The sequence below is a fragment of the Stenella coeruleoalba genome (assembly GCF_951394435.1).
Source record: "Stenella coeruleoalba genome assembly, chromosome: 10".
NCBI classification, from domain to species: Eukaryota; Metazoa; Chordata; class Mammalia; order Artiodactyla; family Delphinidae; genus Stenella; species Stenella coeruleoalba.
The window spans coordinates 14,254,227-14,280,738 of record NC_137156.1 but is presented as its reverse complement, the minus strand read 5'-3'; the positions used below and the strand labels follow the sequence as shown (position 1 = coordinate 14,280,738).

At 40.7% G+C, this 26,512-nt stretch overlaps 1 protein-coding gene across 20 annotated transcripts in view; it reads right to left on the bottom strand.

The window, feature by feature from the left end:
* RNF144B (ring finger protein 144B) overlaps positions 1 to 26,512 on the bottom strand; it is an 850,456-nt gene that overhangs the window by 665,142 nt on the left and 158,802 nt on the right. For 17 of the 20 annotated variants that reach the window (XR_013830101.1, XR_013830102.1, XR_013830103.1 and 14 more), the window contains exons 6-8: positions 26,109 to 26,253; positions 22,647 to 22,736; positions 15,408 to 15,461 (exon numbers count right to left, since the gene is read on the bottom strand). Coding sequence is in view for 3 of the 20 variants with exons in the window: in XM_079933556.1 (XP_079789682.1) it covers positions 21,097 to 21,237; positions 22,647 to 22,736; positions 26,109 to 26,253 (376 nt within the window). In the remaining 17 variants the exon portion in view is untranslated. Of the gene's footprint in view, positions 1 to 15,407; positions 15,462 to 17,082; positions 21,238 to 22,646; positions 22,737 to 26,108; positions 26,254 to 26,512 lie in introns of those variants that run through there. The other 3 variants (XM_079933556.1, XM_079933555.1, XM_079933554.1) reach the window with 1 other exon arrangement.

Here is a 26,512-nt window from a genome sequence, read left to right as displayed (position 1 = left end):
AGCTAGAGACAAAACCAAAAAAAAATCCTTCTGTAACATTCATAGCTGTACTTCACAGCTCTGTCTGCCACATCTGCCCATTTGCCCATTCTCCACCTCCTCAGCTATGCTTGAGAGACTGGTTTTACCTGAAAATCAGCTCACTCACACTGGAGCTTTCAAAGGCTTCCTGGATTGCTAATGAGAATGACATTGCATTTCAATTTAGGGTCCTTTTTACCATAATCTCAAAGCATTTTCTAGCTAAAGAACCAAACTTGATTAAATCACACGTTCAGTTTGCCTCCCAGCCACATTCCCAACATTCAGGCCTTTGGAGGCAGGCTAAGCTGAGACCCTGAAGAAGGAGAGGGCGTCTTGCAAAATTGTGACTGCCCACTCAGCTCTCTCCGTGCACCTACCCTTCCTCTGGTCACTCACAGGCTGGCCTTGCAGCTGCTACTGTCACCAATGTAATGCATGATGTTGCCCGGGAAGCAGTGCTTTTTGCAGCAGCTGGAACAATGTTTCTGACATATGTTCCCATGGCCAGAACAATGACAAGGCTCCTTTCAACTCGCTTTCTTCCCTTGCAGGTTTGGAGAATGCTCTTTGTGAGGCCTGGCTGAGTCACAGATGGACACAGGGCTCAGGACCGCCCCCCTCCCTTCCCTCCCCACCAGGATGCCTAAGGCATTTGCATACGGTGAATCCTCCTGCCAGGCTCTTTACAAAAGCAAAAGAAAGGCATTGTTTTCCTTTCAGGGCCAGGTGGCTTTGACGAGTAGTTTGTTCCATTAACAAGAGCAGCCTGAGGAGATTAGACAGAAAGGTCAGTTTCCCCCCACAATGATTTCACCCAGTGCTTATTTGAAGAGGCTCAGTAGCCCAGGGGCTCTGTGGCTACATCTGATTTCAATCTGGCCCGCACTCTGCACTTCTCAAAGGAGGTAGGAACCGAGGCTTTAAACTAGTTATAGACGTTTGCAGAGATCCCACCCTGGCTTGCGCAACTAGGATAATATCTGGGGATTGTCACCTCTATTAGGGTTAATATATCTGGGAAAATACACAATACAGCCCAGACCCCCACATACACGTCCTCAAAGACCAAGGCACAGGGACATGTTTATTCATATCCATCACGGTTTATGGCACCACCTTGGGCCCAGCTACGGAAACAAGCCCAGAAGTCATTCTGGCTGCTTCACTTTTCCCCATATCTAGGGGGTTAACTCTATCTAAATGGCTCTCTTCCCCTTCCTCTCTTCTCTATGCAGCTGATTGTATTAAGTTCGTTGCTTTTCTTCCTGCCTCTCCCTGAACCTCCTTCCACAAAGCTGTCAGAATAATTTTTCTGACGTTCAAGTCCAATTCCATCACTCCCTTGCTCAAAATTCTTCAGCAAGGCCCATTTGTCTTGGAGATAAAAGCTGACTGCTTCAGGTGGCTTCGGGATTTGGTTCTTCCCTACTTGTTCATCCACCTTTATATCCCAACTTCTACCTAGACTCCAGTGACTCTAAATGGTTTTGGGCTCAGCATCCCTGCTAGGCTCTTACATACCTCCAAAGGTGCTCTTTTCCCTAGAATGCATCTACTTTCTGGTTTGTTCCCAGTGCTCAAGACCGCCAAATATTCCATTAACTTACCTAATTTCATTCTGCTCCCCGTGACCACACGAGGACACGTTAGTCCATTCTTATCTATGTTGTTCCCTTAATCGGTCAAGGTTAGCAGAAGTTTGAGAAGTTCACTTTGCCCACGCCACCATCACCAAACAAGAAAACCTTAAGGGATATCCCACAGGGTGGAATCTAAGAGTGAAGACGCCCAGGTGGCAGGCAGAACAGAGGCAAAGAGGAACTGGGTGCTTGGTAACTTTGAGTGACTGAGTAAAGCCTGTCTGGAGCCTACTTCACATCTGGACTTTTCAAGTTCATCAGCCAGTAAATTCCCTGTATTGTTTAAGTCTGTTTGAAGGCTGTTCCATCTATTACAATGCAGAGAACCTTATCTGATACAGCAGAAATGAAGAGTATTATCTTTGAAAGAAGCAGCTTTCCTTAGAATAAATGATAAAATAATACGAAACCAAGGGAGCTCAGCAAATGCAGCATTGAATAGAGTCAAGAAGCTTGAATTCTGGACTTCCCTGGTGGTTAAGACTCCACGCTCCCAATGCAGGGGGCAGGGGTTTGATCCCTGGTCTGGGAACTAAGATCCAGCATGCCCCATGGTGCAGCCAAAAAAAAAGCTTGAATTCTAAATAAAAATTTGCCCACAACTTCTAGGGGCCCTGATTCCTTATACTTTATTCTTCTATCTATAAATTGAGCATTCCTACCAACTCCTTCCTTATTTTATAACACAGGTGATAGTAATGAAGCCTTGGCAGATGTTTTAGTCTGTTCTGGATGCTATAACAAAATACCATAGATTGGGTGACTCATAAACAACAGAAATTTATTTCTCAACATTCCTCAGGCTGGAGGTCCTAGATCAGGGTGCCAACATGGTAGGGTTCTGGTGAAAGCTCTCTTCCATGTTGCAGACTGCCAATTTCTAGCTGTGACCTCACACGGTAGGGAGGGGATTAGGCTAACTCTCTGAGGTCCCTTTTATAAGGGCACTAATCCCATTCATGAGGGCTCCACCCTCATGACCTAATCACTTTCCAAAGGCCCCATGTCCAAATACCTTCACCTTGGGCATTAGGTTTCCAGTATATGAATTTCAATACATGAATTCAGACCATAGTGAAAGAGTTCTTCTGTTCCTTTGTATATGCATTTAGTCATTTAAAAAAAAAGACAAATAAAACTTTTAATGAGTACTTACTATTTGCTTGGTGGTAGGTATTATATACGTAGAAAAACCTGAGACATCCTCTAGGCTAGGGTTTGGCAAACTCCAGCTCACAGGCCAAATCTGGCCCCGCTTGCTGTTTTTGTAAATAAAGTTTTATTGGAACACAGCTGCACCTATGCGTTTACATAATGTCTGTGGCTACTTTCACACTGCAACAGCAGAGTCGAGAAGTTGCCACAGAGAACATAGACCTGCAAAGCCTACAATATTTACTATCTGGCTCTTGATAGAAAAAGTTTGCCAACCTCTGCTCCAGGCTATTCACCACTGCTGAAACTTCTGGTTACAATAAACCTCGCTTTTCTGAAGAGCCATAGTGAAGTATACTCCACCAACTTTTGTGTAACACAGTCCCAAATATCAAATTACACTCCTCCCATAAAAAGCATGGGGGAGAAAGAAAAAAATGTTTTTAAACATACATTCAATTGAATGCATTTTGAGTTTCCAGAATTAATTGGTACCGCAAATGAGATGCAGACCCCATGAATCATCATTAGGATCCTCCTTGAGAGATGGGCAAAAACCACCCCAGCTGGTGTCAATGAAAAACCAAGTGTAGACAATATGACTCATTAACAAAGAAGAGAGGTTTGTTTGTTTCTCCTCCATCCTTTCCCCTGGTGTAGTTTACTTCTGAGAACAATGATTTGATTTCAAGAAACTAGCCCAAGTGTAGATAAGAAAAGTAAACCCCAGTCCATTTCTGAGTATGAATGCAAAAGCTGAAATCTAGAAATTAGGCCCCTGGTTTAATTTTTTCTATATTGGTCTATGGTGACCCGCAGGTAAGCTTCTAGCCTAAATATCCCCCTTTTCATTATGCAATAGGGGCTTTTTCCAAGCTCTTTTCAGATGCTAGAGGGATTAACCCCATAATCACTAACATTGTTATACAGTGGAATAGAAATAGCACAGACTATTGAATCCAACAGATACCTGTGTGAATTTGTTTTGGCACTTATAATGTATGCAATAATGTATGCAATATAGAAGGAATATATTCTTCTATTCCTCTTCTTGAACCGTGATTGCCTCAACAGTACGCAGACACTAACTCGTAGAACTGTTAGAGAACACGTGTGTGGTCACACTTGAAAGTATCTAACACAGTTGCAGGCACAGAGCTGGTTTCCAATAAATGTGGCTTTCTTTCCTCTTCCTTTCAACCTTCTATACCTCAGAAAATAAAAAGCATACCCTAATCTGAACAACAGAATCACAACCTCCTATTATTTTGAGTCTTTCCTGTGTTAAAGGAAAAACAGAAGTTAAAAGTTGAGAGATATAAAGAGATTTAATTTAAATAAATAAATAAAGATTCAATTGTGTTCTGGGATTTTCTCCCCCTAACCCCACCATTACCTCCTCTCCCAACCCCAAGATTAAACATGAGAATAGGTTTCTATTTCTAAATGAACAGAATGCTGCAGGCATCAATCAGTAGTAACCACTAATGGAAACTTGGCCACCAGCACCCACTCCAAGGCTGACACATTTGGATCTAATTGGCAGTCTGCTTTAGAGCAGCCAAAGAATATAGTGTCATACACATCACAGATCAAAGTAGAGGCAAACTTGCTAGTGGCCACGGGGCTTTGATTGCCAAACTTAGGTAGGCAGATCTGTGGGTTTTGTTTAGGGACAGGTAAACGCTCACTAGCTTATTTAGAGAAAACATCTAGAAGACACTGATTTAGCTAGTTTGGACCCAAAACATGAAGGTACAAGAAAAAGCATTCAGAGTAGCTGGCCACTTGGGTGGTCAGAAGGAGAGACCAGCTTATGTTCATCCTGCCACCACGTACATTGGAAATTACTTAATATTCTCTTCTGGGCTTCCATGTAATGAGTGACTCAGGCTTTTCAGTAAGAAATATGCTTCAGTCTCAAGCTCAGAAATGTCAACTATACATAAAAACACTCAAATCCATTATTAGTAGGAGAAAACAAAATTTCTCCTTTTACTAAAAACCAACAAAAAGAATGCCTTTTTCTAATTCCAGCATTATGCAGAAATACCTATCCACCAGAATTTAAATGATAAATGCTCCTATTGAATACTGGTAATCTTTTTAGTGTCATAGCCTCCTAAAAATTATGGAAACCTCTTTCCAGAAAAATATATATGCAACACAATTTTACACACAATTTCAGTACTGACAGACTTCCTGAGGACATCCCAGGGACCCTCTTGGGCTCTATACTTCCTAGATAAAAGATTACTGTATTAAATCTATTAAACAGAAGAACAAAACCATTTGCCAAATGATAGTTTACCACTATAGGTCTGTCATTACTTCTAATTTATGACAGTCATAGCCAATTTACCATTCCTACAAGGACCTCCAGCTCACCAATCAAAAATTACTGCCTATCTAATATCATCCACTGTGAGAACCCCTAGGAATATCTGATCATTTAATTCATTCATCTAAATATGAACAGACTACTAAGAAACATCAAACATTTGAGAGAAGTCTGCAGCACAAAAGAAGTAAACCATGGCAAACTTTTTTAAAAGTACAGTTCTGACTAGTATCCTTAGAGTGATTAGAATAGATATTACACCTACAACAGGATGTTCTGCAAAAGGAGAATATGAACATTAAAAATAATTACTGGAGATTAAAAATATGACTGCTAAGATACACAATAAAATAGAACGGTTGAAAGGTACCAGTAACGGAAGTCTCCCATAAAGGAGAACAAAAAGATGGAAAACATGAGAGGGAAGGTGAAACATGCAGGATTAAAACAGAGGATTTAATATATAATAGGAGTTTAATAAGAGAAAATGGAGGCAAAGAAATAATAGAAGGAAATTTCCTAGGGCTTAAGAAGAAAACGTGTTCACATTGAAAAGATTTACCAACTAAGAAGAAGGAGGAAGGAAAAGGACTCATAACTCTAAACATTACTGTGAAAGTTAAGAACAGCGAAAGATAAATCCCCTACAGGCTAACTAAGATATGGAATTAATATCTTTAGAATTCTGAGGGAAAAGCATTTACAATCTAAAATTCAATACTCAGCCAAACTCTCTATTGTGAGGGAAGACTAAAAAAATTTCAGACGAGGAAGGACTAAGAAAGTTTGCCTCCCACGCCTTTTAGTTGAAGATTTACTCCAGCAAAACAAGGGGATTAACCAAGAAAAAGAAGACAAGAGACCCAGGAAATAGTAGATCAGAACCAGGAATAAGAAAAGATGTCTCAGCATGACAGCTATGGAGCTGGCCTAAAAGTAGACGTTGAGGCAGGAAGAAGTGGTGATCTGGGAGGGAAGTCACTGAGGGAAGAGTACACACCATAGAATAGACAGGATTTGAGAAGAGGAAGTACCTGAATATACGATAAAATTCACAAGTGCAATAAAAAAACATACAAAATATACTCAGGGAAAAGCAGAAAGTTATATAACAAAGTCATGTACCAATAGAAAGGAAATTAACCAGTTAGAACAGTACCTTGATGGATTCTGTAACAAAGAACAGAGTCTCAAGTAAAATACAGAATGCTTAAGACTCTTAAAAGTGATAATGATCTAATGATAGATACATGTTTCTTTTTATCAATTAGAGAAAAAAAAGGCAATCAGAAACTCCAGGATAAACAAAAACCAAACAAAAAAGGTATGGAAAATGTAGCATTTTTAACAATTAGTGAAGTATAAGAAAGAACAGTCCATTTGAGCATTCTCCTTTAAGTGGTTCTTTTATTAAGGAAATATAATCATACCACACAGCTTGACTCTAAAAGAAAACAAGTATTTATAAAAATGAAAATATTTACTAGGTTTCAATTTTTAGAATCAATCTCTTGAAAGTGTAACATAAAAGACAAAATAAAAAATAAATATCTGTCTTGAAATGTATTGATAACAATAAAAATAACAGTAACGACAAATATTTAATGAGAATTTACTATGTATCAGATACTGAACTTAGAATCAGCCTCTATTCCTATTGTATAGGTAGAAAAAGTAAGGCATGGTGAGGTTGTATAACTTGGCCAAGGTCATGCAGATAGTAATGTGTGGGTCAAACCTCCAGATAGCCTGGCTTTAGAGGCAGAGGTCTTGCCACTATACTATACTTTCTCCTTTGTTTTTACTAAAAACGTTAAAAGTACAACTGATAGATTTTACAAATTAAAATTGGGAGAGGGTGAGGAGAAAAGGAGGAAGGAGGGATTAAGGATGTTAATAGCCTTTTTTACAAAGTAGGGAGTCAAGATACAGTCTAGTGGATGGAAAGGGAAATGGAGGTTTTAATTCTTAAGCTTGGAAAGGTAACCAAGAAAGGAATTAAAAGTAATGATGTAACAATATTGGGAGGAGGTAGGAAGGATAGGAGGGAGTTTGTATAAGTGAGCTAAATTCTCATAACTAGTAGCAAGAAATCAATTCATATTGTGGTTATATTAAAAGGAACTTCCCAAACAAGAATTTGTGGTGTATACATACTATTTAGACTTACAGAGGCATCACTAGATGAACACAAAACCAAACCGATTAAAGGTTGCCTGGGGAGTGGACTAAAGATGGAAAGAAGAGGTCAGAGGCTCTGTTGTTATTACGCTATTATATTTTTAAATTTGATGTTAATATATGCTAACATGTATTAAAATATGAATTTTATTTTTACTTAAATAAAATAGTTTTAAAAACACATAAGCAAAAACCACCAGAAATACAAGGGAATTGATAAAAATGAGAGCATGGGGGGAGAGGGAAACGAATACCTTCCTCTCATGTAGATAAAGTAGACTAACAGCAAACAAAGATAAAATGGAATTATATAGTAGTATTAATAAGATTTGATATTTATATATCAAACTTTGTACCCTTCAGAAGAAGATGGTGACATAGGAGGCTCCTGAACCTACTTCCTTTCACAGACACAGCAAATATACAACTACACACAGAGCAATTCCCTCTGAAAGAAATCTAGAAATGAGCGGATCAACTCCTACACACCAGGCAAACAAGAAAACACCCACACGGAAGTGGGTAGGAAAGGCTGAGATATATTCTCACCGTAAACCCCACCCCTGGCACAGTGACATACAATTGAGGAGGAATGCACAACTCCCAGCTTCTCTCTGAGGAATCAGAGTTTGGAACAAACATCTAGCACACCTCAACTTTTAGTACTAGGACTTCCACCTGAAGGATGACCCCCAAAATACCCAGCTCTGAGAGCCAGTGAGGTTTGTGTCCACAAGACCCACAAGACTATAGCAAACAAAGAAATAGTTGTTTTGGCTTTTGTTTTTGGCCGCGCCATGCGGCATGTGGGATCTTAGTTCCCCAACCACGGATTGGACCTGCACCCCCTGCATTGGAAGCACAGAGTCTTAACCACTGGACCACCAGGGAAGTCCCCAAAGAAATGGTTCTTAAGTGGCATTTATTAAAATATTTTGGATGCTATCAAAGTTGTATTGAAAGGAAAAATCATACCTTTAAATGCTTTTATAGCTAAACAAGAAAGAACGAAAATAAGCAAAGCATTTAACCCAAGAAGTAAATAAAGACAATTTAAAAATTAAGTAGAGAAAATATATTTAAAATAAATTAATGAATTAGAAAGCAAAATAAAATTAATAAATCCAATAACTCTTTGTTTGAAAAAACTAAGAAAACAGACAAATATCTGGCTATTAAGAAAAAGCAAACAAAGAAAGAAAAACCCCAAAAAACAAAAACAAACAAACAAAAAGAAACAACTGAGAGGAAGCCAGATAAAAACATCATTCTGAGAATCAGAGATTGTTTTTAATTATAAAAGATTTCTTTATATCACTCACTTCTTCATCCTCTCAATACAACAAAACTATTAACAATTGATTTACATATACCAATGTCTATGGAAGAACTTAGGAAAACTGTCCAAGCATTCCTCCAAGTTTTACTCTTCCTTCCCGAACCTCAGTTGATCAGCATGCAAGAACTATGGGGGGATTGCTGAGCCTGCTCTCTAGAGCCCACGAGCCACAACTACTGAGCTCACATGCCACAACTACTGAAGCCCACGCGCCTAGAGCCGGTGCTCCACAACGAGAGAAGCCACCGCAATGAGAAGCCCGTGCACCACAGTGAAGAGTAGACCCCACTAGCTGCAACTAGAGAAAGCCCGTGCGCAGCAAACGAAGACCCAATGCAGCCAAAAATAAATTTTAAAAATTATTAAAAAAGAACTATGGGGAGTGGGGGTGGGTGGCGGAGGCTGAGCTCTCCTGCTATTCGTTATAGGGATGGCCATGTTGGTCTCTGATCATTATATGCAGCTGTTCCTTTTTTTCCTCCTGAAATAATGGGTATTGATTAACAAACCGCCAAACTGGCCAAATTTCAGTGTTCTTCCCCTCTCCTCCCTGGCATCTGTGTTCAGCTGTAGTAAGCAGAGCTCCAACAGCTACTGTGTCCAATGTACAGAGAGCAAAAGGTTTCCATGGGCAAAGGGCAAAAGAATATTCTAATGAGAACGGGTTAATCATCCTTTGTAAAATAGAATCACTGAGCTAAGTGATATTGCTAAAAGCTTTAGTCCTTCACATACAATAAATACTAAAGTATATAACATAAGATTACATCAGCTTATCTTATTATCAGACAGAGTGGCAGCTAAGAAAGGGGAAAGACACACCTCACTGCACTTTCAAAGGGAATTCCTTTCCAAGTAAATGAAAACAACATGGTCAATTAACTTCCTCAAAGGACTTTCAGAACTCGGCTCCATTTCCGGTCTTTGTCAAGCTGGTTGTGTACTTTGTGTTCCCAGCTTTCCCTAAAAAAGGAGAAGGTAGTTTGGTTGAAAGCATTTCTTAAACCCTAATGAATTCATTAATGTAAGAAACTCTCCTGTGTTCTCTACTTTCTTATGAATTACCTAAAGTTATTACCTAAAACCAAGTAGAAACATATCCCCCATACAATTTTTCTGTGTTTGGTCTGGCTCTTTCATCATGCCCTACGAGGAATTATTATTTATTCTCCGTTTTGTTCCAAAAACGATTTAAGGGAAAATCCTATGAGTAAGCCTCACATTAATAAAACCTTTTCTAAACTGGCTCTAGGTAAAAACTGATAGCAATTGTACGGAGGCTTTAAGATTCAATGTAGTGATGATGTTCAACTAAGAAAATGATATTGTAATACTTTTTAAAAGCACTTATTCTGTAGGTGATATAACCACCAAAATGCTACCGATATATATATATATGAAACTACCATATATGTGTGTGTATAAACATCCTTCTCACTTGCTTTTTTTCCTTTCTCTGGACCAGGTCTTCATTAAGTGATACCTCTAGACTAGTGCAGGGTGCCCCTAACTAGTCATGCTACTTCCAGCTTTCCCCCTTGCAATTCAACCAGCACAGTGCTGTCAGATTAACCTGCTAAAGTGTACCTTTGCACGTGTCACCCTTCAAGCTCAGAACTGTTATTCAGCTCCCCAATGTAATAAGAACCCACCAACCCTGAGCCTGGCATCCAAGAGTCTCTTTTTCCTCGTCATTTTCTGGCTCTCCTCTGTTCTACAAGTGCTTTGTTTCGGCTTAATTAGGCTAGTTATCAATCCTCAAGCCACCTTGCTCTCATCATGCCCCCTCTCTGTAATGCCCTTGTCTCCTTTGCAATCACAATCCTAACAACCTTTCAAAGCCCTGATCCAGTACCGTCCCTGTAAAGCTCTAACCAAAAAAGTTTCAGCAATATCTATCCGCCTCCACCTGCTCCCAACACATAGCTCAGCCACTCACCTGTCATCTATCAGGCATGACCCGATACGGTTATTCATCTTTCTATAGCCCGATGTGTTCTTTCTCCTCAACCAGACTGAGTCACTTTAGGCAACTAATCGCCACACATTTGTTTGTACAAAGACGGAACTGAATACATGCTTCATAATGAGAATGGTAACCTAATAAACTTGCCTTCTTCAGTGTGTTCAACTACAGATGGGCCATGTCCTGGAGGAAACAAGGCAAAGGTGAAGCATCTTTAAGAAGTGAATTTTACTTAGGTAATTTACAATGTTATCTTTAAAATGAAATCAAAATAATATGGAGCAGATTCTAATTTTAGATGAATGTTAAAGACAGAATTAAAAAGTAAACAGGTGATGTCAAAAAGTTTCTAGTCCTCAGCGGTTCACTTTGGGCAATGCTTTCAGGTCATTCTCTTCCTTCCAAGGGTGAGTTCGTGTTCTTATATCAGTTGAGGATGTTTATGTGGAAACATTCGAGAAATACCCTGTAGATTATGAATGAGCAGTAAGGAAGGACTACGGTCATTTCCCTTTTTTTCCCCATTTTTATTTTAAGATGCAATCAACACACATTTTTGTTTTCATTAAAATGGGTAATAGAAATTAAACCTGAAGATTTGTTTAAGTCTTTATTTTACTTGCTTGGTTATGATATATTTGTGACATCAGATTTAAATATTAGAAATGAGTTTTAGTGTGACCATTCTTAAAATTAAATCTCAAATGTTTAAAAGTCAAAATTTTAAAGAATTTTTTGAATATTGATTTAGCTTTTGCTTTTTAGTTTACTGTTTTTGAAATCCAGAAGTAGTTTTGTGTTCTACTTTTGAAAATAAAATTTATTAAGTCTGAATAAAAATTTCTTTGTTCCTAAGTAGATGTGCCCATCCATCCATCTATCTACTACACACACACACACACACACACACACACACACACACACACACTAGATATACAGATAGGTAAATATACTATCATATATACTATCCTATAACACATCCATTAACACATGTACATATGTGCCGTAAATTTAATTCAATTCACAGAACATGCCATGTGTATAGGAAACATAGAGATAAATTAATCAATACTAAGCAACTGAATGTTAAAAAGACTCCTCAGACTGACGCACTCAGAATAAATAGTCCATTGTGTGTTTAAAATAAGGATACTGAGGTTCTGATGTTTTTAATATAAGTACTAGAGGAAACACATCCCTGAAAATTCCCCAAACAACTTTTGTTGTAAGTCTTTTCAGCCATCAAGAGCTGTAAACAAACCAAGTTCAACCATTGTTCTTTGAATTTGCTTATTTTAAATAAACTTGTACTATATTTTACATGCTTCTGGAATTATCTATAATTTTATGCCTGGAAGCTTCTTCCGGTAATTACCAGTTCCTTGTCTAATAAGGAGAATTTCCCTTTTGTGTACTATTCTCATGGATATGAGGCTCACAATGGGTGCTAGTAATCTTTTCCATCTTACACAAAAGGTTAGATTTGAAGTGGACTTAGAAAATAATCACTTCCAATTTTCAAGATGAGGAAACTGAGGCCAAGATAAATTGTAAATTGTCCAAAGCCAAAAGGAACTAGTAGAGGTCTCACATCTCCCTCTAGTCTTCCATTTCTAGTCAGAAAAGTGGCCATTCTACTTTAAAACATCTAAAGTGTCTGGTCAGGGTCTGTATTCCTGCACTGGGGCAGGAAAATGGAAGAGGTGATGATCTTGACTTTCAGTGCAGGTCCTTCAACAACAGGCAGCAACTCGCTAACTGAAATCCACTGCTTTATTGGTCTGACCTGGGTGGAAACACCATCCTGTACTTTAAGTCAACTCTTGAAAGGAGTTGTCCTTCCTGAATCCAACACAAGATTCAGTCCAATCCTGAATCTTCTGAAGGTTTGTTCAGAAAGATGAGATCAGGTTTTCTTCTAAGCCCATGTGGAAAAATCTGTCTCACGTAAAGACCAAGGAGACCTCTCAAGGACGCCAGCCAGAAGCAGAGTTACTGTTAAAACCTTGGCCATGCTAGGCTCAACTGAAAGTTCAGATCAACAGTTCCCTCGTAGGAAGCTAGATATTGCTTTTAACTCTTCCCTGAGTTTGTGATTTCTTCTAGTTGATACTATCACGTCTGCAAACTGCTTGGCTTCAAGGAGCAGGGAAACAGAACGGTAAAAAGTTAAATTTCCTATTGAAAATGACAAACATGTTCCCATTGGCCACTTTATAACTTAAAATTATGGAAGTCAGAAAGATGCAGCCAAAGAGGATGTCAAAGAGATCTGAATTATAAGAAGGACTCGACGTGGCTTGAAGATGGAGGGCACCACACAGAAGGCATGAGAACGAACTGAATTCTGCCAACAACCAGTGAGCTTGGAAGAGAACCCCGAGCCCCAAATTAAAACACACTTGGGCCAACACCTTGATCTTCAGCCCAGTGAGAGTCTGAGCTGAGAACCCGACTACATCATGCCAAACTTCCGATGTACAGAAACTGAGATTAATGAATGTGTCGCTTTAAGCCACTATTTTAAAAATTAAAATAATGCTAAGAGGCCCTAGGCTGGCTCATGCAAGATGTGGGTTCAAACTCTAGCTTTGCCACCAACCCACTTTATGAACTTGGGCCACGTCACCTAGCCCCTGAGTCTCAGCTCCCATCTGTAAATTGGGGGAGGGGCATATTAATAGCTACTTCCCAGAATAGTATGAAGAGCCAATGGAAATGTGATTCAAAGTACTTTGCACACCATAAGAAATCTTGTAAATGCAAGTTTTTACCATAAACCTCCCCCAAGAAAAACTTCTTGTGCTTTTATGAACGCATTTCTTTCTCCACATATCCTCCATTTTAATGGAGCATAAAATTAGCTACATGCTTGTGAAATATTTGTGAAAAAGTGACATGAAGGAATATATATATATATATATTTTTTTTTGGCGGTATGCGGGCCTCTCACTGTTGTGGCCTCTCCCGTTGCGCAGCACAGGCTCCGGATGCGCAGGCTCAGCGGCCATGGCTCACGGGCCCAGCTGCTCTGCGGCATGTGGGATCTTCCCAGACCGGGGCACGAACCCGTGTCCCCTGCATCGGCAGGCGGACTCTCAACCACTGTGCCACCAGGGAAGCCCAGGAATATTTTAAATCTAAAAAGACAACATATTTACTGAGGAGGTCATTCCTACCTCACACACATTCACAAGCTTGAAATATATTTTGGGGACCCCCCGCTTAGTTCTCTTTTCTCCTTTGGAAAGAATGTCTGACTACAAACTCATCACCCACACTCACAGCCACAGCACACACAGTACAATGGCTCCCTCTCCTCTCCCCTCCTAACAAAGAACGCTTAGAAGCACTTTGACATTCGTGATCTCATCCTATCCTCCTAAGCCCGAGTTAAAATAGACAAAATGACACTATGTGATAAATGGCTGGCCCCAAACCACAGCACCAGTCAAGAGCAAAGCCAGGCCTGGAACTGAAGCCACTTATTACAAGCTGGGTGTCTGTCCCCCAACCCCACACCACCTGGACTAGCAGAAGGCAGGGAGAACAGAGGACATCACCTGCTGGTTCTGTGCCTGGGGTGTCTCAGATTTACCAACACTCTCCCAACTTTGTTCATGTACCCTTGTGGTGCCAAAGTCCAAGGGCCAGGCTGGAATTTGGGACACACCATGCAGGGCAGTGTGTGGATTTCTGGACTTGTTTGCTTTTAGTGAAACAAACTGGCTTGACTTCAAAAAAATCAGTCCAGGGCTTCCCTGGTGGCACAGTGGTTGAGAGTCCGCCTGCTGATGCAGGGGACACGGGTTCGTGCCCCGGTCCGGGAAGATCCCACATGCCGCGGAGTGGCTGGGCCCATGAGCCATGGCCGCTGAGCCTGCGCGTCCTGAGCCTGTGCTCTGCAACAGGAGAGGCCACAACAGTGAGAGGCCCACGTACCGCAAAAAAAAAAAAAAAAGTTAAAAAAAAAAAATCAGCCCAGGCTGATGAATAATCAGATGTCTCACAACTCACCTCAAGAAAATCTTCATGTTTATTTTATCTAAATATGTTCAATAGCATTAATGTCAACCACCCATCCACTCCCTCCAAAAGAAAATATACCCCCTCAAATCACGCCAGGTCAGTAAGGAACCACAAGATAAAATGGCTAACATTAGACTTAATCTGCTTCTCATCAAAAGCCTGAATCCTAGTTATAACACACAGAAAAAGGAAAGCTGATAAAACTGAAAGACAAAGTTTATGCAGAAAATGGAATTCAAAGCACGTCTTTATACAGATCAGAAATTCATTAATTTCATTATTTAGAGCCTCTTTTCTTGCTTTTGAAACTGCCAATCGACTGATTTATTTAATTCTAGGCCACAAATACACTTTAGAGTACAAGTTAGTAATGTTAATAGGGAAGAATCTGGATCTGAGTTAATCACGTTGAGTCTTGATTGTAAACATTAAAAGGAACTGATGACAATGTACCTCGTATTTGTGGGGAAGAGGTAAACACTTTGGCTTTTGGAGTAAGTACATGGACACAGCTATAATTCTATTTCCAATAGCAAATCAGATACACACCCCTGCATTACTTCTCTAAGGAATCACCATCTGTCTCCTGTCTCCTGCCCTTCTCTAGATGAACCCCAAGGAGTGATTGGGGTCGATCTCAGGGGGTGGCCCTTTGCCCTAGGCATGTTGTCAGACACACCAAAATACAGACTCTAAGTGATTATTTGAAATAACACATTCTTTTATACATACCTCCATTGATGCAGGCAATTGGAAGAGGAGGACATTTTCTTGGAACTCACAGACCTGAGAGTAAAGGCAAACTCAGAATTACTAGCTGGTATTTTTTTTTTTTTTTTTGGCCACGCTGCTTGTAGGATCTCAGTTCCCCGACCAGGTTAAGATTAAACCCGGGCCACAGCAGTAAAAAGCCCAGAATCCTAACCACTAGACCACCAGGGAACTCCTGTGGCATTCTTTTTCTATCTGTCACTTATAAATAGTATGACCCCTGGCAGGACATGTACACAAAACTATTGCTTTCTCTATGAAGTAGATCCAATATCTGCCCCACTTATTTCATAATATTGTTCTCAAAAGTTTTTTAAAAAGCATACACAAAAATATATAAATAAAACATACTATAGTTACTCTTAAATTATTCAAAGAAATTCATTTCTTTCTCATAATGTAGAGCTGGATACTATCTTTAGGGTCCAAAAAATACCTAGATTTATTATCTAACAAATGAAAATAATTGAATTACAGGAAAACCTAATTATAATTCTCCACCAAACTCACTAGATTCATAATTTACATTGCAATGAGTTTGCTGGTTAGGGGATTAATTAAAATCACTGCTGTATAAAATGGTTCATTCAATAATTCTTTGGAAATGCAAATTCAAGTTCAGCAAATAATAAGCACTTTAAAAATGAAATAATGTTGACATTCTAGGAGACGATTAAGCAAATTAAGAAACGGTAACCCAAAAATGTTTTTAAATGATCTTATTTCCTCCAAACTGAATGCTTAGAAAATGAAATTTGAATTATAAGTCAGTTGTAAACCTTTGTGCTCAGGTATCATATTAGAAGCAAGTAACATTCAGCAAAAAGGCATCAACACCAGTATAGGAATGTGAGTTTCCAGTTTTGCAGAGACACAAGTCCTAGTTGTTCAGCAACTCCTGGCACTCAACTTCAGGCGAGTCCTGCCTTGAATACTAATCAAATGTTAATGACCTGAAGTTAACCCTCTACCTTAAATCCTTTCTATAAAAATCATAACAAGGAAACACATTCCTCTACCATACTTTTGGGAGGTTAGAACTGACCTTAGAGCACACAGAACCCAACACGTATTTTATAGAACTGATAGCTCTGATGCCTGGCATTTTTTATTAGGATGATCAAAGACCTAAATTATTGGTTATTTTTCTGGATAATGATCAATGCCTGTGCATTGGCAGAGTGAAGTATCACACACACAACAGAAAGTCTACAACAAGTGAAGGCATCACACTTGATCCTATTTTTTTTTTAAAGAAGATGTTGGGGGTTGGAGTTTATTAATTAATTTATTTATTTTTGCTGTGTTGGGTCTTTGTTTCTGTGCAAGGGCTTTCTCTAGTTGTGGCAAGCGGGGGCCACTCTTCATCGTGGTGCGCGGGCCTCTCACTATCGCGGCCTCTCTTGTGGCAGAGCACAGGCTCCAGACGCACGCAGGCTCAGTAGTTGTGGCTCACAGGCCTAGTTGCTCCACGGCAGGTGGGATCCTCCCAGACCAGTGCTCGTCGAACACGTGTTCCCTGCATAGGCAGATTCTCAACCACTGCGCCACCAGGGAAGCCCGCTCCTATTTCTTTTAAGAAACAAGGTAGCAAGAGTTACTTCCATATATGGTATTGCAGATTAGGTTACTTTTTTGTCAGTTCCGAACCTAAGATTTAATAATGACTTGGTTGGCTCCTGGATGATAAAATTGAACGTGTCTAAAAACATGCAGCATAACAAAAAATAACACACTTGATTTCCTGCTCCACATTTATTGGGGCCAGAGAGACTAAAACAGCTATTTTCCTCTCAAATACTTGGAAAAATATAATACTACAGCAATTTCTTAAATACATAACAAAACTTCCTGGATGATGAATCAACATGAGATGTAACAGCCTATAGATATCAACCGTAACAGCTTTATAAAATGTCATTCATCAAAGGCATTCTGAAACTATCTTGAAAGCTACACATATACACATATTCTATATACATAAAGGCATCTGTTCATGAACAGAAAGTCTTTTAGAAGCACTGCATAGGGAAGGCTAAAGTAATACATATCTAGATTCTGTATAATTTTTTTTTTTTTTTTTGCGGTACGCGGGCCTCTCACTGTTGTGGCCTCTCCTGTTGCGGAGCACAGGCTCCGGACGCGCAGGCTCCGGACGCGCAGGCTCAGTGGCGATGGCTCACGGTCCCAGCCGCTCCGCGGCATGTGGGATCTTCCCGGATCGGGGCACGAACCCGTGCCCCCTGCATCGGCAGGCGGGCTCTCAACCACTGCGCCACCAGGGAAGCCCTAGATTCTCTATAATTTTTAAGAGACAATTGGGGTTCTAAGAAACGGTGATTTACATTCAAATAAACATGTAGATTTTCAAACCTGAATAGGTGAGATTTTTGTGATGCCAGCGACAAGAAAATTCACACTGTGAATTGTTGGTTTTTCAAAGGCCTCTTTCAAGCTAGGGATTTCAAGTCGGGAGCAAACATCCATGGCATGAACAAATAGGATGCCTAAGATTCTAAAACTTGGTTCCAAGCGGTTTTCCTCTTCACCTCCCTGCCTAATAACAATGGAAAAAATCCCTAGAAGGGGCAACAGCTAAACGTTATGGAATTACATCCAATAGCTTTTCTGGATGGTGAGTTATCCCATCCAGATTACAATGTGGCGAAGGATTTGTTTAATTTCTATTTCAAATGGACTACGCTACTTCAAACCAAACGATCTTCTGCCACAACATCCAAAGATAATTAGATAGACCCATATTTCTTCCTAGGACGGACAGAGAATCACTAGGGAAGGACAGAGCTGACAAACAGAGGAAGGCGACAAGGGTAAACCCTTTCTCTGGCCAGTTATACAAAATGAAAACATCAGTCTCTGTTATCAAAGTTGCCAGCTTTCCCCATTATAAACACAATCTCTAGACTGGCTTGCATCTCACCCTTTGATGCACTGGAGATATAAGTGGGTTTTAACCAACCAACCTCTTCCTGTTGATTCCAACAATCTCACACAGGCCAAATAGTTGAGCGCTTTAAGGAAGAAATCACCAGTTTTCAGGCACTTTTCAACATTTAAAAACTTAAATCCAGTTATTTTAAGCTATTCTCTACTTCAGTTCTTTTTTAAAATTATTTTATGTTATATATATTTTTTGGCTGTACTGCATGGCTTGCGGGATCTTAGTTCCCTGACTAGGGATCGAACCCGTGTTCCCTGCAGTGGAAACACGGAGTCTTAACCACTGGACCACCAGGGAAGTCCCTCTAAATCCAGTTATTTTAAATCTATTTGACAAACACTTCCCACTCCCCACAAAAAAAGTAAGCTAATTCTTTTATAGCATCTCTGTGAGAAGACATAGTCCTTCAGTTTGTCAAGGAAATAATAGCATAGATGCTTTCTTCCACTTTTACTCCAAATTCAGGAGCTCTGCCTCAGATAACAGAATTTTAGGTTACTTGAAATCAGCCCCTGTTTAAAGATTCTTTGTGGAACCCAGCTTGAAGACTGTATTAATATGGGGAGTACATTGCCATGACTGACATTCTTGGTACAAAAATTCAATTTCAGTTGAGTTCCTGTGATCCCCTGAGCAGTTATAAATGCCCTGTACTATAATAAGGCAGTGTAAGAAAAAGCAAATTACTCAAATATATATCCATTTATATTTGTACTAATATGAAATACAGTGCTAGAAGAAGAGATTGATTTGTTTTCCTGAAGTGTTTAGAGTTTCAAAGGAAAATAAAGACACTTAATATTGAGAAATTCCTAATGAATAATTTAAAATATTTTGGGGTTGGTGGCCATTCAAAAGTTTTCCCAGAGTTCTCATCTATGTTCTATACAAACAGTAAATAAAAATGTACACAACCAATAGATGTACTATACAGATATCAATATGTACATGTGAATTAAAGGTTCTTAAATATATACATCCCCACTTAGAATACAATCCATTACATAGGCAAAGCATCGTTCTTTAATAACAGGTCCAGGATAGCAGCAATTTAATAGTCTAGTTACCCAGTTACCTCAGAAAATAGGTCCTGATAGGTCTTGATGTGGTACCCCTAGGTTCAAGGAGAGCCGTCCACTAACATTTAACATGGTTCTCACGAAGCATCAGGTTACTTTGCTAATGGCAACTATAGTAAAAGTTACTGTCTTTTCAAAACTCATTTATTCAAAATCTGACTAACAGAATAATGGGAAAAATAAGCCACAGTGAGGTGATACGAACCCAAACTATTTAAGATACATAAAGCATTTACATTTTGTTTCTCAGATATTTTTTGTTGTTTTATCAGTGCCCTGTACATACAAAAAGTACTCTGACTGCCCTAACAGATGCTGAAAGAGCAAAACTTTGCTGCTGGGAAGAGAGCTGCTCTGAATCGTGTCTGAAAATACATAAACAACTTGATTATCAATTAGCGTTTTTACAAACTGGGATGGCACATTGTACTATTTTAAAAGAGTTACGTTTATGAGTCAAAACCTTTGGGGAACTTATGAACTTGTAACCAAAATTTACATATATAATATGCAAAAAATATTTAGGTTGATTTATAATAAACCATATTATAACCATCCCAGAAGAATGGCTTTTAAGTAAACATTTATTTTGTGTGTACTATTGGGTAAATCCATTCATGCCCAATGAATAGAAACTCTAGGTAGGCAGCAAGTTATACAGATTCTAGATATACCTATGGACTTTAATATTCACTCTCCGTGTGTACTTGCAGGTCCAATTCTATATCTGTTGGGTGCATGAACAGAGAGCTCAAGAAAGGTCCCTGATACCTGTGATGATGATTTTGAATCTCTGCCACTTTACCCATACTTCATATAAAACAATCCTGTAGACCACAGCTACTAGCTGTAAGAAAAGTTCATCATCCAGGGGAGAGATACTACATTAGACCAGATTGTTTTACCTGCTGCAGCCCTTTTCCTGGGAAGGGACAACTCCCTCTGCATAGCAATTTCTCCTGCTTGACACTGAGACCACACAAGAGAAACCTATTGTGTTTCCGCCAAATTCCTGGGGAATCAGCACACCTGCTAACGGCAGAGGCAGAACCGCCATATCAGCTCCTAAGATAAGCAGCTCTCTTATAATTCTTACAAGAATTACAATTCTTATAAGAATTTCCCCTTAAACAGTCTGATCCTTCCCCTCCTACAGGAGGTTTTCCTCATGCTTCTCATGACGGTCAAATCAACACAACAGACTCTGGCTTCTCAGTTAGCGCGTGTTGTCATAACTGGCAGCACATTTATTACACCAAGTGTTCATTCAGGCTCCTTGAATGCGGCTGGAAGTTGAACAGTCCAGTGGGATCCTTCAGACGATAGCATGACGGTGTGTTAGTTCCTCCCCATCAACCCCAAAGCTTTCCAACACGCTCCATAGACATGGCCTGGACTGTTGCACTCGGTTCTCTTTACACAGGAACATACGCACCAGCGCTTGGCCTTTTTGGATGCCGAAGGTGGGCAGGCAAGTTCAAAGTCTGGACACAGAGGCACTTCCAAAGTCTGGCAAGGAGGGGGAGGCGAGTTCACTAAGGGGGGCTTTATCACTGTGCTGTCTCGTATAACCCAGACATCCGTGGCACATGGATACGAACGGAGATCTTTAGGTTGTGGATGGGTCATGCTTTTTCTTCTTGCCCCGACAGGACTTGCAGATGCAACAGATTATACATGGGGAAGCCAGGAGCAGCAAGGGTGAAGTCACCAAGGCAATGATGCCCAACCCCACAAGAATCCCGACCACCTGGAAATGTAGAAGAAAAGCCTATTTCAGCAGTTCAATCTTCCTATGTGTACACTCTACCATCAGCTGTGGACTGTTTGTGTCCCCCCCAAAATTCATAGGTTGAAACCCTAATCCCCAGTATGATGATGTTTGGAAATGGGAGCCTTTGGTAGGTAATTAGGACATGAGGGTGGTGTCCTCATGATGGGATTAGTGCCCTTATAAAAAGAGACAGCAGAGAGCTTGCTTCTCTCTCCATTCTCTGCCATGTGAGGACACAGTGAGAAGATGGCCATCTGTAAACCATGAAGAGGGTCCTCACCAGAACCCAACCACACTGGCACCCTGATCTCAGACTTCCAATCTTCAGAACCGTGAGAAATAAATCTGTGGTTTGAGCTGCCCAGTCTAGGGTATCCTGTTATAGCAGTTTGAACTAAGACACCATCTCAGGCACATAAAGCAGTTACAATTATGGGACCTTCTAGCCAGTGCCCGGAAGGACAAACCAAATGCTAACTCAGGCTCTGGCGCAAGCCCAGTGGGATCATGAATTGTTGGTGTTGGCTCTCTACCTGTTTCTTCAACAGTCTTAGAGGGATGTTAATAATGGTTACTAGGCTATGAACACTGACTCTCTCAAAAGTAACACGGAAATAAACAAACAAACAAACAAATACTATTAAAAATAAACCAGGACTCCCTTTGAACCTGCCACGTAAACACACAATGATATGTACAGAGGGATCTAAGCCCCAACAGGGGCTCATGGGATTTTATTTTATTTAATAAATTTATTTATTTTTGGCTGCGTTTGGTCTTCGTTGTTGCACATGGGCTCTCTCTAGTTGTATCAAGCGGGGGCTACTCTGCTTTGCGGTGCACGGGCTTCTCACTGCGGTGGCTTCTCTTGTTGCAGAGCACAGGCTCTAGGCGCACGGGCTTCAGTAGTTGTGGCTCACGGACTCTAGAGCACAGGCTCAGTAGCTGTGGCACGCGGGCTTTGTTGCTCTGCAGCATGTGGGATCCTCCTGGACCAGGGCTCGAACCCGTGTCCCCTGCATTGGCAGGCGGACAATGTGTGCCACCAGGGAAGTCCAGCTCATGGGATTTTAGAGCCTTGCCTTTCATAGCAAATATGCCTCAAAGGGCTTTGGGAAGGTCATTCTCTCCATTTTTTCAGGAAGAACGAGCATTCATCTTCATTCTGCTGGTCACTGTTAATTACTTGGCTGCTCTGTCGCCCTGCCCGTCCACCTCTCCTCTAGGAGACTGTGCTCATGAATTAACTTCAGGCCCCAGAAGTTCCCCAGAACCTCTCAGAGTGGGCTGGGCAAATAGGGAATGGAGTGGGGAGGATAAGTAGGCGGGCTTTTTAACCCATCCTAAGTCTGGTTTCTCTCACGCTCCTTTCAAGGTCAGGGTACCTGTGTTCGGTTCCACATCACTGAGGCTCTCGAGTGGCCGAGCTTATTCCTACACGGCCCTTTGTCATAATGTCTGAGGAAAATGTCATTCTGAAAAGCAAAGAGAGGTTTCAGTAAACACGCACTTTTGAGTTGAGAAATGGATACGAACCCCATCAGATCACCTCCCTGGAAGCAAAGGCTCTTTCTGGTGATATTAACGACAGCCTGTGGAAGCTCCAAGCTGACAATCCTTAGACAGTATCTTAGTAATTTTACAACTCATCGAGTGAAAACAGATGATAGTTCTTGAGACTCCATTGATTCTAAGCAAGATTAATGACCATACCAATTACCTTTGAAAGGTAGCTCTAGCAGAGCTAGAATGGAATGAGAGGACCACGAATGAGGCAGCTAAAAGGCTTCGTAGTCAACCAGCTGAGATAAAATGCCAGTGGCTGAGATGGAGAAGAGGTAAATACAGCCATGAAGAATTAAGAAGGTAACTAACTAGACGGGGAAACAGGGAGAAGAAATCACAGATGAGGGAGAAGCACCGCATAGAAGGCTTTATTGAGGGAAGTGACAACATAGAGATGCATTTTATTGGGAAGATGATGACCACAGTTTGGACGTGTTGAACTTGAGAGATACTTGAGACATTTAAGCACTACTGTTCAAAAGACAGCTGATTACATAGATCTGGATTTTGGGGAAAAGACTTGGGAAGCAACGTCCTCGGGCTGAAGAAACCACAGAAGTAGATGAGATTACCCAGACAGAGGGTGCAGACTGAGAAGTGAAGAGGTTACTGAACACAAACATTTAAGAGAGGGCCAAGGAAAAACCTGGAAAGGAAACTGAGCAGTGGCCAGAAACAAAGAAGGGAAATCAGAAGAGATGGTATCACTGGAGCAGAGGTGGTTGAGATGTGAAAGGCAGCAGAGAATCCAGGTAAGATGAGGAATAAAGTATGCACTGGATTTTACCCAAAAGGAATCTCTCACAGCCTTGGAAGAATGCAGTCAGGGTGTGTCTAAGTGGCAATCTGAGTCACTGCAGTGACTGGAGTGTCAATGGCTAGAGGCGATTATGCTTATTTGAGTCTTGGCTTCTAAAGGAAGGAGAGAAATAGAATGGCAGTAAGGAAAAGATGTAGGCTTGAGAAAAGCGTTACTCGTTTTTAAATGGGATACAGTTGAATGTGTGGGTAGGTTAGAGAGTAGAGAATGGAAGCTGAAGTCACAGGAGAGAGAAGATATAAATGAAGGGGACAAGTCTCTGAAGTTCCCAAAGCAGAGGACGAGGACTCTCTCATCCTCTGAAACAGCAGAGATGAGAATCAAGGCAGAAACAAACCCAACTCCCCACAGCAAAACTCAAAATCACTCTTTTTGGTGTCTGTCTCAGGCTTGGCTTTTGGATAACCACCCTTCTCCTAGACCCATGCTCTAAAACTTTCCTATAAACAAAGATCAACCCCACCATCTGATGTGGAACACTTGTCTACAGGAAAACATCATTATCCACAAGCCAATGCCCCCTGGCTAAAACTGAGAAAAATGAAACCTCAAAACACAATGACCAGAAGAAGATGCTGTGTATCTAGCAATTTCACATCTGTAGCGTTTTACTCGCGTACCAGAACAGCACAAGTGACGGAACACTGTGTTCTTTGCAACACCATACCCAAAACATATTTCAGCCAAAGGAAGGAGCGATCTGGCACACATATTTATTCCCTTACTCTCTTGCCTCCTAAAGAGAACCTCATGGGCTCAGCCTCCTAGTGGATATGAATCCAATTACTGCTTTGGTTAAACCTGAAGGAAATCGGAAAAGATTTCTTTCATTTATAAAGCATGAGGGGCGTACAATCGTGAGTCATACCCTCAACCAGAGTATCGTTCATTTGGAATTAGGAGAGGTCTCAAATATCAAACCTAATTGTAATTCAAGGGGTTATAATAAATAGGATATTTTCTAAAGAATGAAAACATGTCTTTCAATCTGACCTGCTGGGCTTCTAGAGTCTAAAATGTCAACTTTCTCCTCCCCAGTGCATACCTCTTCCTGAAATCCTGACATCAAGCTGATTAAGATTCTTACTCATAGATGTCAGCCTAAACAACTTGTCTAATTTTCAGCTAAAAATCAGGCATGTGGTGGCCAGCACGCATGCCATGTTAACTGCACTCACTCACTGAGTGTGTATAATACTAAAGCACTACACAAATGGCCTGTGAAATTAAAGCAAACTAAGCAATTAAAATGAAAAGCTGAGAAAAGAACGGCCACCCATCCAACCATGACTGAGGGCTTACACCGATATGAACACATCCTATGGGTCCAAATAGGGAATATCTATAAGCAACTTATGCCATCCCAAACTGTAAAACACTAGAATTGAAAAAACTCTCTCCAATCCTTCACATCACCTTTTAACTGTGAGGTTACCATTAGCCTCAGCACTGGACTGAATGGAGCTGCACCTGAATTTGAGAAGACACACTTCATGCACGGCGGGGGAAAAGAATTAGACGAGACCCCTTTATGTGGGAAGGGAACTCTGAGAAAGCGGTAACTAATGATCCTGCTTTCACGCCAATGAATGAGATAGTAATTAAGAGATACCATTTATTTGAATGGCTTTTTTCCTTAAATTCAAAAAGAAAAAAAAAAACCAATCTAATCGTGGTAGGCAGAATAACTGCTCCTCTAGAGATGCCAATGGCCTATTCCCCATAACTTGTGAATATGTTACCTTACATGGCAGAAGGGATTTTGCAAGTGTGATTAAAGACCCTGAGATGGGGAAGATTATCCTGCATTATCCAGAGGGGCCCAACCTAATCACACGCATCCTTAAAAGCAGACAAGTTTTCCCAGCCTGTCGGAGGGAATCACTCTGGGAGTTAAGACCATGGAAGAAGGGTCAGAGAGATGTGATGATGCTGCCTTTGAAGATGGAAAAAGAAGCCATAAGCCAACGAATGCAGGCAGCCTCTAGAAGCTAAAATAGGCAAAGAAATGGATCCTCTCCTAGAGCCACCAGAAAGAATGCAGTCCTGAGGACACCTTGATTTTAATCCAGTGAGATCCATATCAGACTTCCAATGGACAGAACTAATGATAGTAAATTTGTGTTGCTTTTAGCCACGAGTCTGTGGTAGTTGGTTACAAAAGCAATATAAAACTACTACACTAATAGTCCTTTACATAATAAAATGAGACCATGCCCCCAAAGCAGGAAATGTCCCTAAAACAAAAGCTTGCCTTTAAAGTTAAGGTGACACACCTAAGGTCATCAAAGAGAGGTATCTACAGTAGCAGGCTCAGGATGTCTCATTAAGAAAAATAAACTTCTTTGGTGAACAAGAACAGGCTCAATATTTCAAAAGGAAAGCCCATCAGATACCGGCTGTCGCACAGATACGGGATAGAGAAGGACCACACGGGGAGACTCTTCCAGGTGGGACTTACGTCCAAGTTCTGGAGGCAGTACCAGCAAAACGTGTGCTTGCAGTTCTTACACATCATCTGAGCACAGCCTTCGTTGCGTTCAATATAAACCCGGCACACTGGGCACTGCTTAATGGGAGCTTCTGCCTCCGTCACGAAGAGGGCCCTAGAAACAAAATGAATGAGAAATTATAGGGGAGGGATGGAGAATGCTGCCTGGTTTTTTAAAAAGCAAGGACCGCAAGGTGTGCACTAACCAGAGCTATGGGAAAAGTGGGCTGAATATAATTAATTAATCAGCTAAATATGCTCTTCTAGACTCAACTTTATGGTCATCAACTGAACTCCCAGGGCTCCTATTGGGTAGGGAGTGAACTCTCTTCTATCTGTGCTTGATTCCCCAGCGCAGGAGAAGGGTGTGGGTA